General features: G+C 42.8%; 2 protein-coding genes across 4 annotated transcripts in view; one reads left to right on the forward strand and one right to left on the reverse strand.

Annotated features, from left to right (window-relative positions):
• Positions 1 to 14557, reverse strand: part of colec12 (collectin sub-family member 12) — a 33627-nt gene extending 19070 nt beyond the window's left edge. The window contains exons 1-2 of the mRNA XM_037083400.1: positions 13992 to 14557; positions 10173 to 10223 (exon numbers count right to left, since the gene is read on the reverse strand). Of these exons, the coding sequence (XP_036939295.1) occupies positions 10173 to 10223; positions 13992 to 13998 (58 nt within the window). The 5' untranslated portion in view covers positions 13999 to 14557. The remainder of the gene's footprint in view (positions 1 to 10172; positions 10224 to 13991) is intronic.
• Positions 13998 to 23937, forward strand: clul1 (clusterin-like 1 (retinal)). 3 transcript variants are annotated; one of them, XM_037083401.1, is made up of 9 exons: positions 13998 to 14229; positions 20229 to 20371; positions 20750 to 20898; positions 20992 to 21162; positions 21938 to 22376; positions 22471 to 22593; positions 22672 to 22886; positions 23248 to 23426; positions 23687 to 23937. In XM_037083401.1, exons 1-9 carry the CDS (start codon positions 14111 to 14113, stop codon positions 23700 to 23702), a joined length of 1554 nt encoding a protein of 517 aa, XP_036939296.1. In that variant the 5' UTR covers positions 13998 to 14110; the 3' UTR covers positions 23703 to 23937. The 3 variants fall into 3 exon arrangements, with proteins under 3 accessions (XP_036939296.1, XP_036939297.1, XP_036939298.1); XM_037083403.1 differs by lacking the exon at positions 13998 to 14229 and adding an exon at positions 17888 to 18010; XM_037083402.1 differs by lacking the exon at positions 23687 to 23937 and having other exon boundaries at positions 23248 to 23430.
• The last annotated feature ends 284 nt before the right edge of the window (positions 23938 to 24221 follow it).

Genomic DNA, 24221 nt, shown 5'->3' on the forward strand with positions numbered 1-24221 from the left:
TGTACTTGACATGGCCTAAGATTCAGGTTCAGTTCAGGCTGCCAAGCGAATACAGACCAAGGTCCAACATCCAATTATAAATCAAGGAATCTGTCTTCTATTGGCATATCATGAGAACCCTCCATCTGATCTACTTCACACTTGGCAGCGATGGGGGCTTCAGCGCTCTGCAAACTGAAGCTGGGGGGCTCATACACGATCCCTCACATGTGATCTCTTGGGTAAGCAGATGTAAACAGAATGGTGCCTTAAGAGTGGTGAATCACCTTGCTGTAGTAATGTGTTGTGGTGAGAAATAAACAACAGCGTAAGGTTTAAGGGGGCAGGATGAGTAGGGAGAGGCAGTCTACATGGGTTTTCTATTCTTCAGCAAGAACTCGAGGCAATGTTTTAAGTTTCTGTCGGCAGCATATTAGCTAACGTTACCTCGTAACAACAAGGACTAGAATGATTGCAGTTGTTTTGCAGCACTTTCAGATGCTCTTAGAAGCCTCTCTCATTTGTTGTTGTGGTCGGAGTCAAGATTTTAAACAGTCAGTATCAAACATTTTTGACGTTATTTGTACAGTTCGGGAAGCTCAAGACTGGATCTGTAAAGCCCTCACATTACCAGATAATATTTGCCAAAGAACATGTTTTGAACAGGCATGGCACTTTTTGTTTAAAATCACAAGTCTCTTCTTCAAGGGGCATAAACTGAGAATAGTGATTCTTTACCCATTAAAGTCTAGGTCGTTCTTATATTTATGCACTACTAATTTAGTACAGCACATTGCATTGCAACATTTTCACCACACGAGCATATCTCGAACGTTATATTTCCGGTTGAAATGCAGGACATTTAACAATAAAAAAAAAAGAAGTTCAAATTGCCATCATTCGCGTCCATGAATTTAGAAAAACATGGAAGCCATAAACTAACTTTATGGGCCTGAGTGGAGAACTGCAGACCCCTTGGCTCCTCCTGCTCATGTTCCAGTGTTGGCATGTCGGAATTAGGTCATTTTACGTAAACCAGGACCATGTGAACCTCAGAGAGAGGCAGAAGAGGGGGTTGGTCATTGATCCTCACTTTCAACATGTCAGGCACAGCACGTAGGTGTCTATTCTCTACACTTTGACTTGTTAGAATGTGTGATATATGTTTGTGTTGCCCTCACTATGTATGTAGGCGTGAGCCCTGGGACTAAAAATGTTTGAAAATGTGAAAAGCTAAGAGGAAGTACAACAAACACAAGTATACGTTTCCTAGAACAGTTCAATTTGAAAATGTCAAATTATCTTGGATCTAGTCTCTCATGGCTAATCAGGTGCGGCACAATAACCTAATCTTAATCTTATGAAGCCCCTCTCCACAAAAGCACAGTGAGTGAAACAGTCTGCCAAAACATGAAACATGGTGCTTATAAAAGAACCCACGTGGGAGAAGCACTGGCCACTTCAATGAAAAAACCTGTATTAGATATAAAAAAAAGTTTCCATCACTGGTTTAAGTCACATACAGCGTTGGGAAAAGTGCACAAGATGTTCTAGTAAAGCAAGATCTCAGGGGATGTTGTATTTTTGACTATTTATGACTGAAACCTCCAGGAAGAAATGTGCTCTGATCTCATTCTACCTCAAGAATAAATCTTTGTCTAACTAAATGTTGTGAAATGTAGATTGCATAAGAATGATCGATATCAATCAGATCTGTAATCATAACCATGTTCATCTGGAGAGAGGCCATTTTATTTGTAATGGCTCCCACATTGAAGTCTCACTGAGAACTATCTGTGTCTTCCAAAACATCTAAACATCAGACACAATGAGATCAGTGCAGCCCACTCCTCCTAATCTTTACCTCACCACAACAAACATGAACACAAATGTACTGGGACACATTCTGTCATGCGGGTTAAGAATATTTCATTACACACTCCTACTAGGCCCCAAACCGCTGCTCTGGTGCCAAGTTGAACGCTGGAGTTAACGCCACGGACCATCTGTGCAGTTGGGTTTTCGTGTGGTCACGCTTGTTGGGTGGCCCGCCGTCGAAGCACTCGAGATACTGAATCAGCAACAATCATCACCCAGCCTGATGATCATCAGCCTGTGCTGTGCTCCATCCCATCTCCATGCACCACTTTCAAGCTTCACCGCCCAGCAGAGCCAATAAAACCACTCAGTGTGTACCCAGCCAGCCGTCCGGCCAAGTCTGGTTTAACATTAGGGGAAAGACGCTGACCACAGAGAAGGTGGATCTGACAGTCGGCTCAGGCCTGTGTAGCTGCACTGTGGTCCATGTATGAGAGTTATGTAATGTACTACTAAAGCAACTTTTAATCAACTGATGTCATAATACAGTACAAAAAAGCACACTGCTGGTGCTGCTGAGTCATGTAAACAGTTTAAACTTTTACATTTTTGCAATGCTATAAAAAAAAACAAAAAAACAGTTGCACGCTAAACGCACAGTAATTAGCCTTGTTGTAAAACCACTGAGCTGCCGCCCATATCTCACATTTTACAGTTGGGAGAATATTTTGTAGGTCTGTTGATGTGATCACAGCTCAGTTAACACCAACTCTATAGTGCGCTCCATTTGAACTTGGAAGTTGTAATTTCCGAGCTCCCAGTCGGCAATTTCTGGCTCAGAAAGTTGGACGCATCTCACCGATCCCAATCTCAAACTCCAAGATGGCTGCTGTGCACATCAACGGCAGTGAAAGCTGTAAAATATATTGTTTATTGGCACTTTGGTCTTCATTGTCTCAGTTGAACACACAGTACTGTCTAACTTCAATCAGCTGACAACCTGGGTAGAACTGTTTCCGACTTGTTGTAGCAGAACGCAGTGAACTCGACGCGACATCTGAGGTAAACGAAGTGTACCATTAGCCTGCTGGAGGGGCTGACATAAAAAAAAATAATAATAAGTTCTGATTTTGACGCCATGGAAACTTTAAGATAAAAGATCTTATATAGACACAGACACGTGTTTAGGAGTTGCTCCAGTGGGAGGATAGACATTTCCTGTCTTTAAAATATAATATCATGACAAACAGCCCCATCAAGGCATCATCATCCAAAGTCAGACACAAGCGTGACAGAAAAATGGCCACAAAAACGGCGAGAAGCTTCGATGTGACTGTCTCTTAAATCGACACAAATTGATCTGACTGTTTTTTTTTCTCATAAGATTATCATAAGATGAGTAACCAAGATACCAGTTCTGCAAAAAAAAAATAATGTTGTTGCGTCTGTACAAAGGTAAATGACTATGTTACTAGACTTTTCAAAAAGTAAGAGACAAAATCTGTTTTTGTGTGAAGACGGCGTTACAACACTGAACTAAACCACTCAACGCTGTCAATCCTGCTAATGTGAAAAGTTGCTGTTAGTATCTTCAGGCAGGCCGAGCGGCTCTGATATTTTCCTCTGCAGCAGCTGTACAGATGTGAACACACAAACACATGCCTGATGTGAAACGGTCATCTGAAACACTTGAGACCTGAGTCAATGGAAAAACTCTACATGGCTGCCTTTCTTTGCACAACACGCAGACATTTTTCAGTATCTCCAAAAATACAAGAACTAAAGAGCATAAACAAAAAAAAAAAAAAAAAAACACTGAGTGGTGTGCTGGTTCCAGGCCAACGTAATCACAGCCAGAGCAACAGGCCGGTCTGAGAGTCGGATTGTGAGCAGCGCTGTGACTCACTGCAGGACAAAGAATAATACACATTTTTCATTCTAGCTTTCGGCTGTTTCTAAAAGAGAGGAAGCAGGGAGGTTGATGTTGGCCCTCTGTGGAGCCAAAAAGAACTGCCATCGGGTTTAACGCCGGTGCTAAGCCATCTGTAGAACTTCTTCATCCAGACTGTCCGAGACTGTTGACAGAAAATGGAGTCAGACACTTCCAATACTTGTGTGTGTTATTCTTGCGATTGAGCCAAAACCTGCAGTGAAAGGAGAGCTTAACAAACACCCATTATGTGGAAAGAAGACACCCTATCGGATGACAGTTGGTTGCAGGCACGTCGTTAACGCTGGCTGACGGATCCCTTGGGGGACACTTTGCTCGGAGTGGTGTGAGGAAATTTGATGAGGTGGTCAGGCCGATTTTGGTCTAAACAACTACTGTATGTAAAACCACTTACTGACAGAAGCGCCACAGCGAACTCCAGAACTGTCATGTCGAATGTCTAAAACATTCTTTTGTTAGAATATTAAATTAATCGTAGCTCCTTCTCAAATGTCCGCACAGCAGTGTCTGCACTGTATTTGTTATCTGCCTGTTACAGATAAGATGGAAGTCAAGGCAGCTGGAGCACATTGTGATCTCAAAGCTTGATAGCACATGGAGCCACGCAATAGTTTAGGCTGCGACTGAAGTTGCTTTACGGTCACATATTTCATAATCCAATCATCAAGTAAAAGAGAACGTGTTAATGTGCTAATCCATCTTGAAAAGAGTCAGTAACACTAGAAAATGTTGGTTAAATGACATATTCCTTTCGCCCAAAAGCCAGTCGTGTACTTTATCACAGCTACGCCGGGAGACATATCAGCCAATCGTCTTGTCACACAGTTGAGATTTATATTGTTTCAGTGGATTTGCTGCAGCTGCAGATGGAATCCTCATAGAAAAGGAGGATATCTCACTAATACACAGAATAACCAGGAAACGTTTGAGTGCACGCATGGTAGAAGTTTATAACCTGCAAACCTACCAAACCTTTCAGTGTTTTTAAAAAAAAATGTGATTTGAGCAGCTGTTGCAGTTTTTATGTCCCCATGACCATTAAATGGGACGTTATGTCTTCCTCTCCATTCATTTAGGAAGAGACCTGGTCTTGTTAGCCCAGAATAACTGCTCAGGGTGTTGCCAAGATGGCTGCTGAGTGGCAGGACTTTGCCTAAAAGGACTTTGATCAGATGCCAGCTACAGAAGAGTGTCTCGTGTTTGACATGAGCCAGTCCATATTTACAATTTGGCTCCCCTAATATCCGCATATGCCAACGCTGGACACTGAATCCTTGCTGCTTCCTGCAAAAGTAACTCAGTCCTTCCCAGCTGCCTCTTGCAGTTACATTTCTGTGACTTTTTTTGCATTGATGTTAATTCAGACGAGACAGAAACTGAGGTCGGATAAGACATGAATATGATACAGTTAGGTGTGGCTGAGGTTAGGTAACTAACATAATGGTGAGGGTTCAAAAAAACATTTATTATGAGTTAGCTTTCAAAAGGTACTCAGTTAGTCTGCCTTTTGGGGAAGTCGAGATGGGTTCAACTTTATGGACTGCCCTCTGGCCTGTGGAACCTTGGCCACAACCAGTCATACTTTAATTCCCTTATGAACCTGAAGAGCATACTCGTTACCCACCCCACTTGACTTAACCACATGAAAGTACTTCAAAAACAAAATGGAAAATAGCTGGTTGTCATCAAAATTCCCTGTGTTATAACTTTACCAAGCTAGCGGGACTTGAATATGAAAAACCATGCGCAGGGTTCTGACTCATGTAGTCCACCGTGTCTACTATCCTTTAGTCCCGCTGGAGGCTAACAGCCCCCTTGACTGAGCATCCAATGAGGAGGCAGGGAGTGAGTAAGTTATGTACACGCTTGCGAGAGACAAGAGTGTGTGGTAATGCACTATTACTGTTCATCTCAGTACATATAGGTCCATTTACTTCTTGCCTTGCTATCCAATGTTGAGTTAAATGAACAATGCCAGACAGAATTCTCCAGTGTGAAGATGGATAACTAAAGATGTAGAGCAACACTGAGGAGCAAAAAGTGCCAGGGCTCTGAACTGCTTGTCCCAGGTATATTTGTTTTGGTCAGTCTCATGTTAGGCAGTATATCCCAGCTGAAGACATGCTGACCTGCACTGAACACATCTGAGTAAGATCTGTGGCGGCAGATTTCACTTTCTTCTTATCGCAGTCTGAGCCATTATCAGCTGTGTTAAGCTGAGTGTTAAACAAAAGACTGCTCTCTGGGATCTGTTCAGCCCGACCTGCAGCTGACCTACGTTTGCTCCCTCGCTCGCAGCACAAATCCTCATGGCATGCTTCACACCGGCCCCCGCCGGGACGCAGTGATTTGTGCCGTGTCTGGGATACATTTTCGTCTGCCTGTCATTGGTCGATCCGGGATTGACCCACCGTCCTTTTGACCAGTTACAGCCCGTTCCTGCAGACCTTGCAGGTCGGGGATAAGATCAACAAGTCAAGCCCGCAGTGCTCTGTGTTGTTTTATCTGTCTTCGTCTCTCCTTTTGTTACCCTGTTGTAAACTCTTTTCTCCTTCTTCGTGAACCTTTAATGTTCTCTCCCTCTCTCCTCCGCCGACTCACTCTGCGCTTTATTGAAAACATGAGCGAGTAATCTTTCATTAGGACGACAGAAGACTAACTGCATGCATGCATGCCCTGGAGGGGGTTGTAAGTAACAGGCATTCTGAAAACATTCTTCTCTGGTAATAAAGTCCCCGTAAATTAAAACCACTTGCTGTTCTGCTCCCAAAAATAAGTCTGGCAAGGAATGCGACTTCTCAGCTGAAAATAAAACTGTTGACAAATGTTTCCCCCCTTGAACTGGAATATAAAATAATGCTTATTAATAAAAGCAGGAACAACAACAGAGCGCTGAGGAACACTACGATAAAGAAAGTGGTTGTAAAATATGGAAATAATTATATTTTGTGCAATCATCTCTACTTGAGGTTGTATTTTCTTTCTTTTTCCACCCTCCTCTTCCCCCTCTCTCTCTCTCTCTTTCTCCTTGGCACATTGCTGACACAGCACAGCCCAAGCATGGACCCTGAAGGCCAACAACCACTACTCCCTCTCCACTTCTCTCTCTCTCTCTCTCTCTCTCTCTCTCTCTCTCTCTCTCTCTCTCCAAGTATATAGGTCTGCGCTGAATAAACTTCCAGTATGGACGCAGGAAGTGGCTCAGCAACTTCTCAGGTTTGGACACACTCTCTGCGGATAATAGACCTCTTGTGGAAAGCAGATGTCAGAATGAGTCAAGGAGCTAATTTCTCACCGCAAGGAGCAGGACAACATATTTCACGTCCAAGTATGTGTGGAGGCTCCACGAAGATGAAAAATGACAGGAACAGTTAAACGTTTTGAAAAAAAGTACTATATTATTTGCTCTATTGTTCGCCAAGAGTGAGATGAGAAGATTGATACCACGTTCATGAGTGTGCTTTTAAATCTGGAAGTGGAATCAGGAGGTGATTAGCCTAGCTTAGCATTGAATAGTTAGAGAAACAGGAATGTGCAAACAATCATTTGTGTTTTTAGTGTGAGGTACGATGTATAACTAAATCAATGCAACACAAAAAAAGATGTCTGTTCAAAGAATAATTTGCTGTGTGCGTTAACAGTTAGCAAATAATGCTACATTTACCCAGAAATTTGACCACTTTTCAAGTTAAACTACAACACAACACAAACAAATTAGCTAAATATGGCTGCTTGTTAGCTAAATAATGTTAACATTTCAACAGCAACCCCTACCGAAAAAAAAGCTCTCCTCCTTGACTTTTATCCAAGCACTTGTGGAATTGATTTTGGATAATTCAACTATCAGTACACAGTTGCTACATTTAGCTAGCACTGACAGTTCAACTGTTCATGAAACACTGACTGCTGTTAGCGCTGAGCGGCTTCATCTCCTCAGTCAGAGTGACTAGAGTGTGCTCTGTTGCTCTGAGAGTTTATTTATAGTTATGAATAACTTAACGGTATATTCCAACAGTGCTGAATGTTCCCATTGCGAGTTGCTTTCAGACTATTTAACAACACACCCTACAACCTGACGTAGTGACTGGAGATGTTGCATAGATGTGCGGGACAGACGGGTTCACTGCTGTCGCACCTGGGCAGCTGTTTCTTTCTGCACCTTGTTTTTATGCTAAGCTGAGCAAATCACCCCCTGCTTCTAGCTCCACACACTTAACCCACAAACCATGAGTTCACAGTTACCAGATCTCAACCCACCCAACTACTAAACTATGGAAGATTTTGAAGCAACATGCTCCTCACTACCATCGTCAGAACACCAAGTGAGGAAATTTATTCTGGATGAATTTTTTTTGGAATCTCTGCAGGAGACATGACGAATATCTGCCAAGGAACTCTCAACCGTCCCAAAACCTTACTAAGACCTTAGGTTTTTCTTTTATTTGTTAACCATCTGTATTGCCAGTTACACAGTGTTCTTGCTGTGTTATTTGAGAAGTTTCATTGACATTTTGAAATGTTTTGATGTGTCAACTTCCTTTGACCCTTGGTCCCACACAGCTGCTTAAGGGCTACAGTTCAAGTAGTTGAGCAGGCGGTACAGATGCAAAGAATAAATAATGTAGTCAGTAAATCTTGTCTGAATCACATATCTTCAAACACAAAAGTTTGGTTTGGAAGCCAGAAAATCCAAATTCTCCTCCTCATGTAAAGTCATTTGAATAAACACACACATACATTCAGGGATTAGGCAGTAAGACGTGCACATGTGTAAATTGATCGTGACGACAAACAGTGTGGACTCCCACTGCACCAAAACTTCCTGACATATGACTGCCGAGCGCTCGGATGACACACATACTGTAAAGCACCTCTTAAACCAGAGGGACCACTGTGACCATTTCAACCCGAAGTGTTGAAACTTGATCTGTGTTCTGGGACAGAAGCGGGAGAAAGTCATCAGGAGATACTCATACATCACACTGAGGTTATGGTTCCTCACAGCTATGCAGTCAAAGAGAGAAATTATATAGCTGCGAGTAGCAAATAATAGTGTCTAGGAGCTGTGGCGGTTATTGAATTAAAGCAAATGGTCAGCGTAGATTGGCAGGCGTATAACACAGACACATAAAGACAAGGTATTTGTGACTTATATGACATCTGGGGCTGCATGTGACCAAGCCCCCAGGACGAGTGCCAGGGTTTGAAGCCAACTTTCGTAGAGGCCAAACCGTGTAATGACATCACTGATTCACTGGGGCCCCAGTAATACTTTCTCCCATAAGCTTACATTGTGAAAGAAAAAAAACAGGGGATTAGTTTTTTAGTATCAGAATTTGAGCCATTTGGTGAAAGTTGAGAGGAGCTGCATGATCAGATCTTTATAACTCGATTCATGGTAGTCGGTCGCTAAACCAGAAATAAGCCGGCTCGATCAGTTGAACTCTCAAGTGTTCAACTCTATGGGCCCTTTTTTGCAACCAGTGATGTCACCCCCTATTGGCTATTAGAAAGAATGCAGGTTAAAGGCCCATCCGTGGTCTCATTTTTCAGACCCAGAAGCTTCTTCTACTTACTAAACTGTTTACGGAAAAGGACCAAGCTTCAGGAGACTTTGGCACACTCAAGAGCATCATGCGGCTACAGAAATTGGATGATTGGCTAATGGGGGCTGCACCTTAAGCACTATAATCAATCATTTTAAATGAAAAATTATCTTTTTCTTTAATAACTGCTGCTGCTGAACCCTAACAGACATTTCAGACACAGGCAAAAACCGTGGATTCGTTTTTCAGAAGTGGGTTTTGCACATTTTGCGAAAATCCCTCTTGGAGGAAATGTCTGTGGCTCGTGTCAGAAGACTCGAGGAATGTGTTAATATAACATTTTTGAATGTGCTTCACACAGCTGGCGAGTTACCAACATCTGGCCAAAGGGAGTAATTTTTATTGCCTGGTGAGCGGGTGAGATTATGAACCTGTCTGGGAGGGTTGGATATGAGGAGCTGACACAAAGGAGGAAATCAGCGGAGAGTGATATTTTTGGTTTCTGCCCAAGTTAGTATGTGCAATTTTACGCCCAGTGAAACAAAAGTACACTGGGATGCTGATAAGCTTGCAAAGTCATTCGGCTGGTCAGGAACACCCAGGAGGCTGCGGTTACTCTTTCCACTGTGCCCCACTGCTGTTACAACAGAAATGAAAATGAAAGCAGCCGCCAAAAATAAGTTGGTTTCTGGGAAATGAGGTGTGGCCTTTTAACCTTGTGGATTATTGTCCATGGGTCACTGCCAAGCAATATACTGTATTATTGAAGTAATAATTTGGAGATCTTTGACATCACTGAGGTGTAACAGGAGGCGTGAACCAGTGAAGGTGGTCCTTTAAGTTCACAGCTGGAAGTGAAGAGGTCACTTGATACTCACCAAACCTCTTATAACCAAAGGACTGCACCTCCTCCTCGTCGGCAAAGTCGTCTGGAGGAAGAACACAAAAGAAGGCATAAGTAAATGTTGAAACACACAAAACACAAAGAGCCATGAAGCGAGAGCCCGGGGAACTAATTCATTATAGGACCTAAGAATCTGAGCATCTAAATAAATTAAATTCTTAGAAAGACAGAAATCTGAGCTCTCAGTCCTCGTCAGCAGATAGGATTTTCTTAATTTTTGGCAAAATCAGCAAACAATCCTTCCAATGAAGAACGTGAACAGCTATCCAAGAGGCAAGAATTGACTCCTTGAATCCTTTTGGTTTTTCAAGGCTTACATTCATAATACGGGACTTGTTTCGCCATTTTCTCGCGCAGCATTTCGCATCAAACAAAACATACACCCTATCTCACTCAGACTCGCTCAGCCCTTTGAGTAAATTCTTCTTTTTCTCTCACTCGGTGGGACGACTACCTCTCCCATGGCCCGACAGTCCCCGAGTGTCGTCTCCTTTCAAGCTGCTCTCATCCTGTGGGAAAGTACTTTGCCAACTTCAAAGCTTTTTTTTTTTTCCTGTGTCATCAGCCATGGCCAGTAAAAATAAAGAAACACCACGCGTCCTGGAGACCTTTAGAAAAACAGAAAACCCCTTCATCTGTGATGCCAAAAACAAAGAGGTGTGGTGAGATGAGAGCGATCTCTGTCCATCAGAGAAGCATAGAAAAGCTAATTATAGTGCAAACAGGTGAAGGACGAAACCAGATTGTGTTTTTCGTGGTGTATTGCATGCCTCTTCCTGAACTGAATTGTCTGTGAATGCTCATAAATTACTGTTCTGGGCATTCAAACAGTCATGACAGAGAGCCGGGTGAGCTAAGAGGTGACAAGAATGATCCAAAAATCTAAAAACCACATCTTACTTGAAGAGTTTGCCTTTCAAATACCCCCGATACCCTGTTTCCCGTTTGTGTATCCAAGCAACATCATTGTGTCCCATCACAATGGTATTTTTTACCGTAAGTGTGTCTGGCTTCAAAAGAGCCATTCGGGGAAATGTAGTTCATCACATTTTACACGAAGGGGTTGAAAACTGAGTGGATTCGAAAGTAGAAGGATGAGTCAAACTCATTGTCATTCTGATGTTGGGGTGAATACTGCGGTATGGGGCCATTTTACTGAAGAGGGATCGCTCAACATGAGATGAACAGACCCCAGGGAGTGCTGATCTAATGCCGGAGGTCAAAAGATGAGAAGGCATCCGGGTTAAAACCGGGCTGGATTCAGGTGAAAAGTTCACTGTTTCCTGATTAAATTACACGCAACTCTTGGAGAAAAAGCATTTTTATGACTATGTTTCCAAGTAATGTCAGCACCTGCCTCACGCTGGAATACAGGCGTTAAAACAATTGTTATAAATGGTGGCAAGAAATCTCAAAACACTCGAAATTTTTGAAGGTCAGCGTGTAGGACTGAGGGGGATTTTGGAACAGAAATAAAATTGTGTCTCCAGGAGTGTAGAATCATCTGAAACTAAGAAATGCAGTGTTTTTTTGGTTACCTTAGAATGAGTCGTTATAATCTACAGAGGAAGTGTACCCTCCTCCACGGAGTATGCCATGTTTTTACAGTAGCCCACAATGGACAAACCAAACACTGGCTCCGGAGAGGACCTTTTGTGTTTTTTAGCAGCCACTGTAGTGGAGGCTGTTACAGTCTGCAGCCTCGATACTAGATAATGCTAAATCCTACACACAGGACCTTTAATTAGACATCTGTTGGCCTGCGATTGACTAAATAAGAGCTCACTGGGATTGATGATAGTTCACAACATTTTAATGAATATCACCAGTGATGATTTCGTTTTGCTGCACAATGTAACGTGTTAGTATTTGTAAGGGCTTTTTGTTCACCATTAGAATCAGACAAGATGGACATCAGAAGGCCCCCTGATGCATCAACTGTATTCACGCAAAAGTAAGCCCATCATCAACACTTTGCTTTTTCTACAGTCTAAAAAAACACAGTAGCCTTCATGGATGAGCTGATTAAAGGACAAAGTGATCGAAAAATGAAAATTCAGTCATGAGCTTCTCACCCTGATGCCAATGGACAAGCAGGTGGCATTTTGTAGTCTACAAAACATTTCTGGCGCTTCGCAGCAAAACAGCATTGTAGTTTTCTCCTAGACAACTGAGGCAGATGGGGACTTGTATTTAGTGAAGAACAACCCATAAAAATAACAAAAAATGGGTCCACACAGCTGGTCTGACATAACCAAAGCCCAAAGAAAAGATGTAATTCATGCCTGTTTTTAGCCAAAATATTCCCTGTAGCTACTGAGCTAAGAGCGTTAGCGTGTACCCCTCGGGTACATGGGCACAACCATGTGTCCACGGTGTAAATACAGTCACATCAAATCATTTTGGGATCTCAAGGCTTCCGTACATGAGCTGTTTGGAGATGTTTTATATTTTTTCCGGTTGCTTTTTCAAGTTTGAAAAGAAAAAAAGTCCCCATCTACTGGGACACAAAACTCCTGCGGACTTTCCATCAGCATGTGACTAAATCTTCACAAGTGAGCGAACCTATCCTTTAAGTTCCAGAAAAGAAAAAAAAACAAAAACAAAAAAACCCCAATCATTGGATTTTGCAATAGATATTTTTTCAAGCAACATTCAAGCTCAAGAAGTTTTTTTTGGTATTTTTGCATCCTATTCTCTTTTATTTGTGTGTCTGAACATGGGGTGCCAACGTCTTCAAAGGAAAACATCAAATAAATCACACCGACAAAAAAACAAACAACAGCGTTCCTGAAATTCCTCCAAAGACAACAACATGATGGTCTTCATGTCTCCTCGCCTCTCACTGTAATTTCACAGGAAGTGGCCGACATGCCAGTCCTCCATCACAGAGTCGCTGTGAGAGCGGCGGGCTGTTTATATTCATGCCCACAATGCACAGCTCCGTGCCGTGTGTTCTCAGATGGGCCACAGGGTGGCGGGAGCCATGTAGTGTTTACACAGTGTAACAAGAGGCTGCTGACCCATCAAGTGTTTCTGTAAGTGGGTGAGGATGGATGACACGCACGTTTTTGAGTTTCACCACAGGAGACTGGTGTTTATTTGTTTACTTTGCCCGATCCTCTATTTAAAAGTCTGAGTTGCTGCCCGCTGACCACCGTGACTCCTGCACTTCTTGCCCTCTTTTATTTTGTGTAATGTGTTGACAGGCGGCCAGGCATCGGGGGTTACAGCCTGCCACAATAAAGCTGTTCATGTACGGAACTCGAGCCTGACTCAGTGTTTCCCCCACTGTGCTTTTTTTTTTTTTTTGTTTTTTTCTTGAAGCCAAAGAAAACTTTTTGAACCACCGCCGCAGCAACAACAACAACAAAGACAACAACAACAACAACAACAACAACAACAACAACAACAACAACAAATAGAATACAAAGAAGCACAAATACTTTCATATTTAAGAACAAAGTGGCTCTCTTTGTAGCATTTATGTGGTGGTGTTTTTATTTATTCTTATTTTTTTATTATTATTTTTGTTTTGGCCCTGTTGCGCATATTTCTGTTAGTGTAGGTTAGTGTTTGATGTGCAGCAGCGACCAGATGCAAAAGATTCCCAAACACAGTCCCTTAATTGAAACCAGATGTGAGACGCGAGTTGTAGCCCACGCATTCCTCCCGTCCCAGACTCGAGAGAGGAGAAGGGGGGGAAAGAGGCAGAAAAAGTGACAAAGAAGGAGCGAGAGGTGTGCTGTGCGTGCACAAAGTAGATGAAATGATCTCCTCCTAACGAGCCTACCTTTCATTGTGGCTCACGGGACTGTACCGTTGTGAAAGAAGCTGCTGTTTGAAGTTACATCCACAGCATCGCAGTGGCAGTGCGCCCAAAAGCTCCCCTGCGAGCGCACGGCACCTCGGATGTGCGACTTTCCTCCCCCAAAATATCCACTGTTATCTTTGTGTGGGGTAGCGTCAGCTAAAAAAGTCGGAGCGCCATCCGTGACTCTTCACTCCTGGGAGGATCTCCTACAGCGCAGGTAACTTCAGGGTCGCCCCTCAGACGCTGCAGCGGAAAAAGAAAAGAGAAAAAAAAAAGCGGCAATGAACTTTGTTGCTGCAAGAGCGAGAGAACTGAACTGGTTGTTTTGTCTGGTAGCTCTGAGAGATGCAGAGGTGAGGATGTATCCCGGTCCAGCTCGGCTCTCTGTGGTACCCGCAGCAGTAACCGGAGACACACACACACTCTCTCTCTCTCTCTCTCTCTCACACACACACACACACACACACATAAAAAGTGCAGGAATCCAAACGTGAGAGGAAGTGGTGCGCCCGTAGAGCTGCCTGCAGAAACCACGTGTTCCCACATCTGTGCGCACCGCCTGCACCCCTGCCCTATGTGTGTGTGTGTGTGTGTGTGTGTGTGTGTGTGTGTGTGTATGTGTATGTGTGCGTGCGTGCGTGCGTGAGTGAATGTGTGTTACATACTGCCACAATTACGCTGAATAAGCTTCTTTATATTGCCTTGTATGAACGATGAACAGACATAACTTACAGATGAGCACAGAGCAACATGTGGGGCTGTGGATGTCAAAATAAAAGCATCCATGTTACTCATGAGTAGTGTATCATTACAATGACCCCTTTACAACGACACGCTGCAGATTCATCAGTATGTGTGATGCCAAAGGTGGGCTGCTTTTATACTGTACTTTGTCTAATTAAGTTTACAAATACACAGTCATCTAAACTTGCTTGGAGCTCCCGTATCACACTAATTTTCAGGTTCATATTTTTATTTCAGGTGTCTGAGAGAAAATGTTTGTATGCTTTAGTGTTGTAAAAACACATAGCTTTTCTCATAATGTCCACTGCTGCAGCACCTCTATTCAGCTCTGCTTTTAGTGCAATCACTAACTTGTCTGTCTGGGTTCATCAGAGCTTGTTCAGTTGAAAACAGTTGCCTGCTACGGCTGCAAAGTTGAGTCGTAAAAACCCAAACAATGAGCTGTAAGATGCTATAAATCTCTGAAAAGCATGTACATTACTGATTAAAGGAGCTTTAAATCAAACGGATTGAAATTTTGCATGTTCCTCCAGATGACTATAGCATAAAGTCTCAGGTGTCCAGTTTTTGTTCTTAGCATCTGCAGTTAGTTAGCCATGGAGTTGAATAGAGTTTCCAACTGTTGCGTGATCATCCCTGTGCTTTAGACGGAGGGAAATACGCTCCCCTTTGAGCTTTTTGGTCTTGAAAGAGCTACTCTGAGACATCATTAACACCAATCTTGTTCCCTCATAGACAAAAGTCAACACAGCTCTCAGACCCTGTTGGTTCCCAGCCCTTAACTGTTTCATCCATTACTTCAGGTCTCTGTGAAGCAGTTTATCCCCTGCGCCTGTTTATCTCTTCAGCTCAGGCTTTGATGCGTTCCACAAAACTTAACACAGGTCCATGTCGAGAGCCAGTTGGAAGGACCTGCTGCTGCACGCTGAAGTCTGTAAACTAAAAAAAAAAAACAACTAAAAAAGTGCTGTCTACCAAAAAATTGTTCCTCCTGCATTCATTCTTCACCGTACATTGTTTACTATGATTTACTTTTATGATTCTGTGAGTGATTGCTTGAAATTATCAGACCTTTTTACCATCTTTACTGTTTTATGTTTAGTTCAACCGCGGCAGAGCACGGGGAGAGCGTTTCTCCCTGCAGCGTTATAGGAACCAGGTGTCGAAGGTGACAGCGAGGCTGCAGGCTGAGCTGAAGTGTTGGCTGGTTTTGATTATTAACCGGTGAGGACCCTATTTTCTGGGTCACAGCATGCAAAGAGGGCACATTTTTGAGGTAGATGGGGCACCAGTGAAGAGACAGGGACAGAGGAACCCTTTAACCCCACATTCCATCAGAAGAGGAGACGCTAAACAGCTTCCTACTGAGAGGAATGTTTCCCTTTTCCAAAAATACTCTGGATTAACATCCGGGCAAAGATCTAAGAATAGCCCGAGGTACTTTATACACTGTACGTTTTTAAAGTTGACTTTACTTTGAACAGTTTAGGAAACACATTACCTCAGAATTACCATGTAAAGTATTAGTTGTACAAGCTAAAAAGTTCCAACACCTTTTGAGGTAATTGGTTTCCTCGATCGTTTTAAGTAAAGTCACGTTGTTAGACATCACAGTGCCACGGTAAAAAAAATATACAGTAATTTTCAGTCAATTACGGGCTTATAATTCCAGTAAATTCAGAAGTATACTTTAATTATCATACAGCTGAAGCACAAGGAGTACTAGCTTGGTCTAGCAACAGGTCTGGCTTTGACCATGTGGGTGAAACTACCGTCCGGCACTGAGTGATTGTAGAGCCGGAGGAGGTGATGAGAGTCTGGTGTGTAGAGCAGAGGAGCAATGAGCTGCCTGCTGACAGGTGTGTTCAATAATCACAGATAGGAGAACCAAGGAACCTTAGAGGTGAAGAAATGCCCAGAGAAAAGGAAAGAATCAGTGGTCAGCCTACTCTCTGAAATGTGTTCTTTCATTTTCTGGAGGCATTTCTTCATCAGAAGTCATACAACAATGACACGTTGGGCTTTAGTGTGTTTCTTCAAGCATCTCTCATTGGTTTCAGTACAGCTGACACCACGGTCTGGCACCAGAGATTCAGTGACGTAACGACTCTTACTCCTTTTTGAGACTCGTTGAAGTCAGGAAGGAGAACCACATCTAAACCAACACACACACGCACACAGACACAGACACAGACACACACACACACACACACACACACACACACACACACAGACAAGACCAACAGAGGTAGACAGACGGTGGGCACTGTAAACACAGGGAAACTCTAGAAATTTCAGGGATACTAATAGTTGGTTGTACAGTTAAAGCAGAAAGGATGCAGCTCTGCAGCAGTTAGCAGTCTTATGTGATCAGCACGTGGCTCAGCTCCAGCAAAATAGTCTCTGTGATCATGTGACCTCTTCTTAACTTAACTACTCATAATAATCCCACGCTGACAAATTCCCTCAATCAAATAACAGAAACAATGTAATCTTAAGTAACAGTGATGACACCACTTCTGTGTATGTCATAATTCGTGGTCCTGTATGTGTGTGTGTGTGCTGCAATAAGGATTTCTCATTAAAGGATCATCTAAGAATTGATTCCAGTGCACCCACAGGGCCAGCGAGCCACCGAAGCTCATAGACATGCCAATATCAATTAAACAAGCTTCAGTAGCTTCTATGTAGCTCACATAGCTTCAATGTATCTTATGAGCATTTCAATTAAAAAATATTCTGCACATGTAAACAGCTGCTTTGACATCTTAAAATCATTAAAAAAATATATTGCGTCTTTCTTTAATTGTCAAAATATTAAAGTAGTAACAAATAGTTTTGCTACAAAATAAAAGCATCTAAGCACCACCATACGAGAGTCAATATGACATAAAATTTAATTTAATTTGAAGCACATCTGACCCTTCCTGTATTCATCATTACATGTCTGATCTTTAATATGCGCAGAAAGACAACAGCCTTGTGTGATTCACCTGTATGGCACCTGTGCTTTAACGGAATAAACCTTTCCTGTGTGTAAACAGTGGCCTGCGTCCGACATGACTAGGCAGCCTCTTATGCAAAGCAAGCATGTTGAATGCCGGATTAACGGGGCATCAACATCAAGCAAAGACTGTAATAGGATAAAGCCTGAGTGGAAAGAGCACAAATAGACTTGACTTCACGGCTGCTGTCCACTCAGAGAGCACTTTGTTTACCTCTGCCACTGGAGAAGCACCTTCAGTCATCTCCTGGTAAGTGTCTTTGTTTTGATGGTTGCTTTGAGCATTATTATGGTCATTTTTGGGTTGTCTTACCTCAAATTTTGAGTTAAACGTCATCCCAATTTTATATTTTACTAGTATCATAATATATATTTTGGGATATATATAGATATAGATATAGATATAGATATAGATATAGATATAGATATAGATATAAAAAAATTTTCATTACTGGAACTGTTAATTATATTTGCTTGCTACTTTAACACATTATGTTACTGAAACATCAGTTTTAATCAATTTGTATCTGTTTATATTCACCTATAACTCATAATGGCACATTTATAATAACTACAGATTATATAGCCCTTATCTTCGAGTCAGTTTGAAACAACAGTCAGATATATCATGAGTTAGATATGATAAAGCTGATTGTACCTGTGACTTAAACCCATAATGAAATCAGTCAAGGGAGTACATCCTCATTTACTGTAAATCCCTGACGGATGCCAACTTGTGTAATGCCTCTGAGCGGGGGGCCTCCAGCTGGGTGAAGGCAAGTGACTTGTTACCAAATTAGCATGTTAACACATGTTATGATATCTGAAAGCGTGTCGAGGTTACTTGTGTGCTTGACGGTGCCTGACCTCCTGCACACAGCAGATGGTTCAGACATAAACAAGTTCTCCAGCGGAGGTGAGCCCCATGTTGTATCTTATTAGGTGTCTCTCACACACACCCCCCCACCCCCTACTGCTGACCTCTTAAAAGCCGGGCTGTTGTCATTCAGTGTAATGAGGAACAGACTACACAAGTGCTCACGGAAGGAAGGAACAGAGAAATATCCTGCAGTATTTGTGGGGTTCTAATTTTGCAGTCAAAGCAACACAAACTATAATATGAAGTACAACATATTGTACTTAGATTTAGCCACACATGTGATGATCTGATTTCCTTCCAGAGCTCGGTCCGTGATAGAAGCTGATGACTTCAACCTTTATACCTTTATTTACCAATATTCAGAAGGTTTCAGAGGCAAAATATCTTGAACGTATGTAATGATGTCCATCTAGAATTTAAGAAGGATGTTAAAATGGTAGGCAAGGCTGCAAAAAGCAAATCATACTATTATACTAATCAGAGACTGCTAACCATTTAATGCAGCAAATGGTTTAAATCGCATTTAAGTTGCTGTATAACCTCTTAATCACAGGTAGCATCTATAAGAATAACAACCAACCCTGTTATGATGAAAATCTTCGACAGGAAGCCAGTAAGATCACACCACTGCCAAGCTCGTAGGAAATAAAATGTCTGGTTTTGATCATTTCATCATATTTGCTAACTTTAAACTCATCTGTAAATTACAGAATCTCCTGCTGAAATATAAATATCACACCACGAAAGCTAAAAATAGACAAGACTACAGTAAATAAGATATATACATAATTCAATATAAAATACCATAGAAAAAACAATGTTTCGCATTAAACTATATGTGACAACTAGAAACGTATTGACCTTAGTAAACATGTGCCTATATATGACACTATAACTCCAGCGTAGATAAAAAGCAATACTTCCTCCGCCACTGACATCTTCACCTCAGACTCCCCTGATGCCACAGATACTTTTTTTTTAATCCTCTGAGCTCTGAGCAGTATCCTGGCTTTTTAATCTATTTATTACCTTTACTCACTATGGACTAATTTTTTGCACATGTATGGAAACAGCACAGTCATGGCTAGAAGCAGGGAGAACTCAAAACTGTTGTTGTGCAGCGTGACGCAGCTCTAACGCCAGGATTTTTAAAAACAAAAAAAAATTAAAAAATAAAAAATAAAACCCCCATTCAAATTCAGATTATCTAGATTGATATATAGGTTTTACAAACATTCAGTATTACTGCACATACACTGTTAAAGGTTTTATTGAATCAGCTCCTAACTAAACCTGACTGTCCCTGGTCCAGCTGCTGGTATGTGGGCTGAACACAGAGCTGGACAGATGTGTAGCGCCACCTTGTGGCAGACCTACTTATGTCTGTGTACAGTATTGCTGAAGTTTGATCAAGCTCAAAGCTCAAATCCTATTAGCCCTCTGGATAAGAGTGGATACCACCTGTTCTGTTGTTTTTGTCTCCCTCTTTAAATACATTAAGTCAACTTTGTATTGTATCAGTGCTTCAGTGTGTGCATCCAAATGAGATTCTGTACCAGTCATAACCACACTTGTCACGTCCTCTCAGACTGAGTTTTGGCCTTCCAAGACACACACTGAGCCTCACAATGAAGCTCCTGCTCGGTTTGGCCGTCCTGGTGGTGACGCTGGGGGTCCTTCATTCTGCCACTGAGGACCAGACCACAGAGATCCCAGAGGACACCCTGAAACGTGAGTCAGCAGGTTGTTCTGTACCTGTAGTTAGTTCAAATTTAGCCAGCATCATCTCTAAAGTGCAATCAGTATCAACACCTGGCAAACATCTGTGTCTTCTGATATATACACTAACTAAATGTCATTATGTCATATAATCACTAATCTTATAGACTTTATACAGTTGTCGATTGCTTGATTTAGTTAGTTATGCATATTCTTAAGGTAGTTCACTTCTCTCAGTGCCACATGAATCACATTGCAGTGCTTTTGAGTTGATATCGTTGGCCACGTTTCCCGTTTCGACTGTGAGAGCTGTGTTAAAAAAGTGTTTGTGAAACATCTCACCCAGCCAGGTTTGCTCTCGCCTTATCGCTCTCTCTTTCCCTCTTTCAGAGCTGTCTGAGAATGGCGAGAAACTGGTGGACGAGGAGGTGAGGAGAGCCCTGTACGGGGTGAAGCAGATGAAGGAGGTGATGTGGAGGAACGGGCAGAAGCACGAACACCTCATGAAGTCCCTCCAACGCAGCAGTGACAAGAAGAAGGTGAGACAAGGCCATCGTGAACAATCCCTGAGGAGGGAAGAGAACAGGATGAAGAGCAGCCAAATGATAAATGTGTCCCTTTCCTGCCACCAGGGGGCGGCCGAACTGGCGAAGGAGGTGACTGAGAAGCTGGAGGAGGCAGAGGAGCAGTGTAAAGACTCCCTGCAGTCAGAGTGGGAGGAGTGCAGGCCCTGTCTGGAGGATGCATGCAAGACTTTCTACACCTCCACCTGCCGCAGGGGATTTGCCACTTTCCATGCCAAGGTATTAAAACTGAAGCTCCAAATCTCCAAACCTCCAAAGTCTCAGAGCAGCACTGACAAAAATAACAAATTGTACCAATGCCAGATGAAGCCTTCTTTGGACTCAGTTTCATGTTTTCTTGTTTATCCAGTCAAACACATGTAACAACACATCAGATAATCATTTGATCCGGTTACTGTGACTCTGTGATTAGTTCGGTAACATTTGGTCAGTAAGTGGTAGGTACAAAACAACATATCTGAAAATCCTTTGAATTCCAGCAGTTTCGGCAGATGTGAGCCATAAACTAGTTGGAAATTAGTGGTGCAGCAACTCACTTCAAATCAGTGGGGTATTAAGTTAGACTGAAACCACATGGACATTTAAAATGGCACGATCAGCAGAGGTTAAACAGAAACCAGCTGCACATTTACTGGCAAGGCATCAAAGGGGCACTAAGTAGTTGTGGAGAATTAACAATAGTAATGAGTAACAAATATTCAGTAATAAACAAGCTGTTCTAAGAGGAAAAAATAAGGTCTCCAGAACACTGTTTGAAGCTAGAAAGGTGGCAGGGCCCGCCACATATAGACAAAGTAAAACAGTATGAAATAGTTGCATTTTCCTTCAGACCAGTGGGTCTCTATGTTTTAGTAACTTGTGGCCCCTTAATGTAAAGCAGTGTCTCATTAATATTTAAAAGTCTGAAGAGGTAGAACTATATACGATTGTATTTTGAATGATCTTGCGAGCGCTCGCTCAGTAACCACAGTCTCCACCACTTTTCATGCTGTAGGTGGAGAACTTGTTCCGCAGAGTGTCCAGGCGCTTTGGCCCCCGGGAGACTTCCATCGAGGCAGGGGACATCCTGGTGAACCAGAGCCCCGACGGCCCTGACACCGAGGTTGCGCGCATCGAGGATTCCTTCAACCGCCTCGTCAGCAAGGTTGGCACGCTGGTGGAGCGCAGCGTCACCCTGGTCTCCAGGATAAGCACCAGGCTCGACAAAGCCCTCCAGAAAGCCTTCCTGAACGACACCGACGTCCTGGCGGAGGAGAGCACCACCGATCCCTACAACCCCAGCCGAGACTCGGGCTTCCTGCAGGGTGTGGGGTTGGAGGAGGTGCTGGACTCCTTCTTTGACTTTGGCAAGAGCGTGCTGGATGAGTTTGGAGCGGTGGTGACCCAGGTGTTTGATGACATCCACGAGGCAGTGGAGGAAGAGAAGAAGAAAGGTAGCAACACAGTCACAATCAACATCTTGAAGCAGTACTGTAAAATAAAACACACAGATCTAATTGCTGAACATTTTTTTTCTGTTTGGTGCAGCGAGGGAAACTTTGCCCCGTTTCCTGCAGAACAGGAAGTTGTGCCGAGACCTTCGCAAGCAGACCTCAGAGTGCTGGCAGCTCCAGAGCCAGTGTGAGGCCTGCCAGGGAACCCTGCTCACAGGTGAAGCACCAGCACCCTCACAGCTTGTGTTTACCTCATCATCACACACATCTAACCGTGCCCCCCCTGTCCATCTAGAGTGCCCCAGTGTCCGAGATCTGCACATGGAACTGGACGAGGTATCCCAGCTGCTGGATGTGTCCAAAGAACAGTACGACGAGATCTTGTCTATTGTCCAGCGCCACACTGATGAGACCGTCAACTGGCTGAGCAACATGGCGGCTGAATTCAGCTGGGTGGGCCAGGCCGTGAGCAACAGCAGCGCCCCCGAGAACATCTTCCGCATCACGAAGGTGAGACACAGTGAAGGAATCGAATGAGAAGAGGAAGCGACACTGATTAACAACGCTCACACATCCATATGATCATCGAAACAAGTTGTTCGGTGCTGTAATCATTCCTCCTGTGCACACTGAGACATTAGAAGGTCAGGTCTTATAAAGCTTTATGTGTAAAAGATTCAGCAGCTTTTGTTCTGTGAAAAAATGTATAGCTACCAAAGTTTCTCGGCAGTTACAGGGTAAATATAAAATGCATTGTGGGTAATGTAGCCACCAGGTTTTGGGTCATTCATTCAGCTTATTCAAAACCTTTCTACTACTTTGTTCACATATGCTGTAGTTGGTGTCAAACATGTCTTCTTTCACCCTCCAGGTGGCGCCACAGAGCCACGATCAACACAACTTCTCTGTCGCTGAGACCAAGGTGGAGGTGAACATCCTGAACTCTTCCCCCCTCATCCTCTCTGTCCCCGGGGAGCTGGAGCTGCAGGACCCGGCCTTCATCCAGTTTGTGACCCAGGAGGCCCTGAGCAAGTTCAAGGAGATAGTCAGGTGAGAGACGCGTGTTGTGCACCGGTCACGTCATAGAGCTGGATTTCACTAAGAACAGACTTCATCTATTATTTGTCTCTCATCTCTTTGGTCCTGCTACTTTTGATTTCTTTAAAAATAATGCACACAAGAAGAAAATGTATTTAGATAGTGAGCTTCAGTGTGTCTTCTGAATTTCGATTGCAACGTTTTATTCTAATATTTACACGGTTATACTGCTTTAAAAGGTTCTCACATAATTGCATTCTCTTTCTTCGCAGGTATGAGGAGGAGTAAAACCACGGCCTCCTTTCCTGAGCCTCCATCAGCACTGTCTTCATGAACAGTACTAGCTTGTGTTCCTGTGTTGTAGCCAAACCTGTTGAAAATGTAAATATGCTCAAGTTGAACCATGTCAATCATTGCTAAATATTGAATATATAAAGAAAATGTACCTCATACCTCACTTGTTGTCAACTGGTGTAAATAAATAAAAACAAATAGAACACAATAAAAGTACATGATGTCAGTATTTGTGGTTGTGATATCTCATTATACTTGATATAAGACACAAATGATATAGGACACTATATAGACAATTTTCATTTGTGTTTTGTGCTCATCACCTTTTAAATTTGTCCTTAAAGTAGCATTTTCCCAGTGATTCTCTCACCAAATACAGTGGAGGTGAGCAGAGTTTTGTCACAATATTCTGACTCTCAGCCCCCTTTAGAAGCTTTACAAAAAAAGATTCTCAGACTCGCCTTATTAGAAGAACCTTGAGCGATGTGTGGTTGTTTCACTAGATGTCCACGT

This window comes from Acanthopagrus latus, chromosome 21 (genome assembly GCF_904848185.1).
Source record: "Acanthopagrus latus isolate v.2019 chromosome 21, fAcaLat1.1, whole genome shotgun sequence".
NCBI lineage: Eukaryota > Metazoa > Chordata > Actinopteri > Spariformes > Sparidae > Acanthopagrus > Acanthopagrus latus.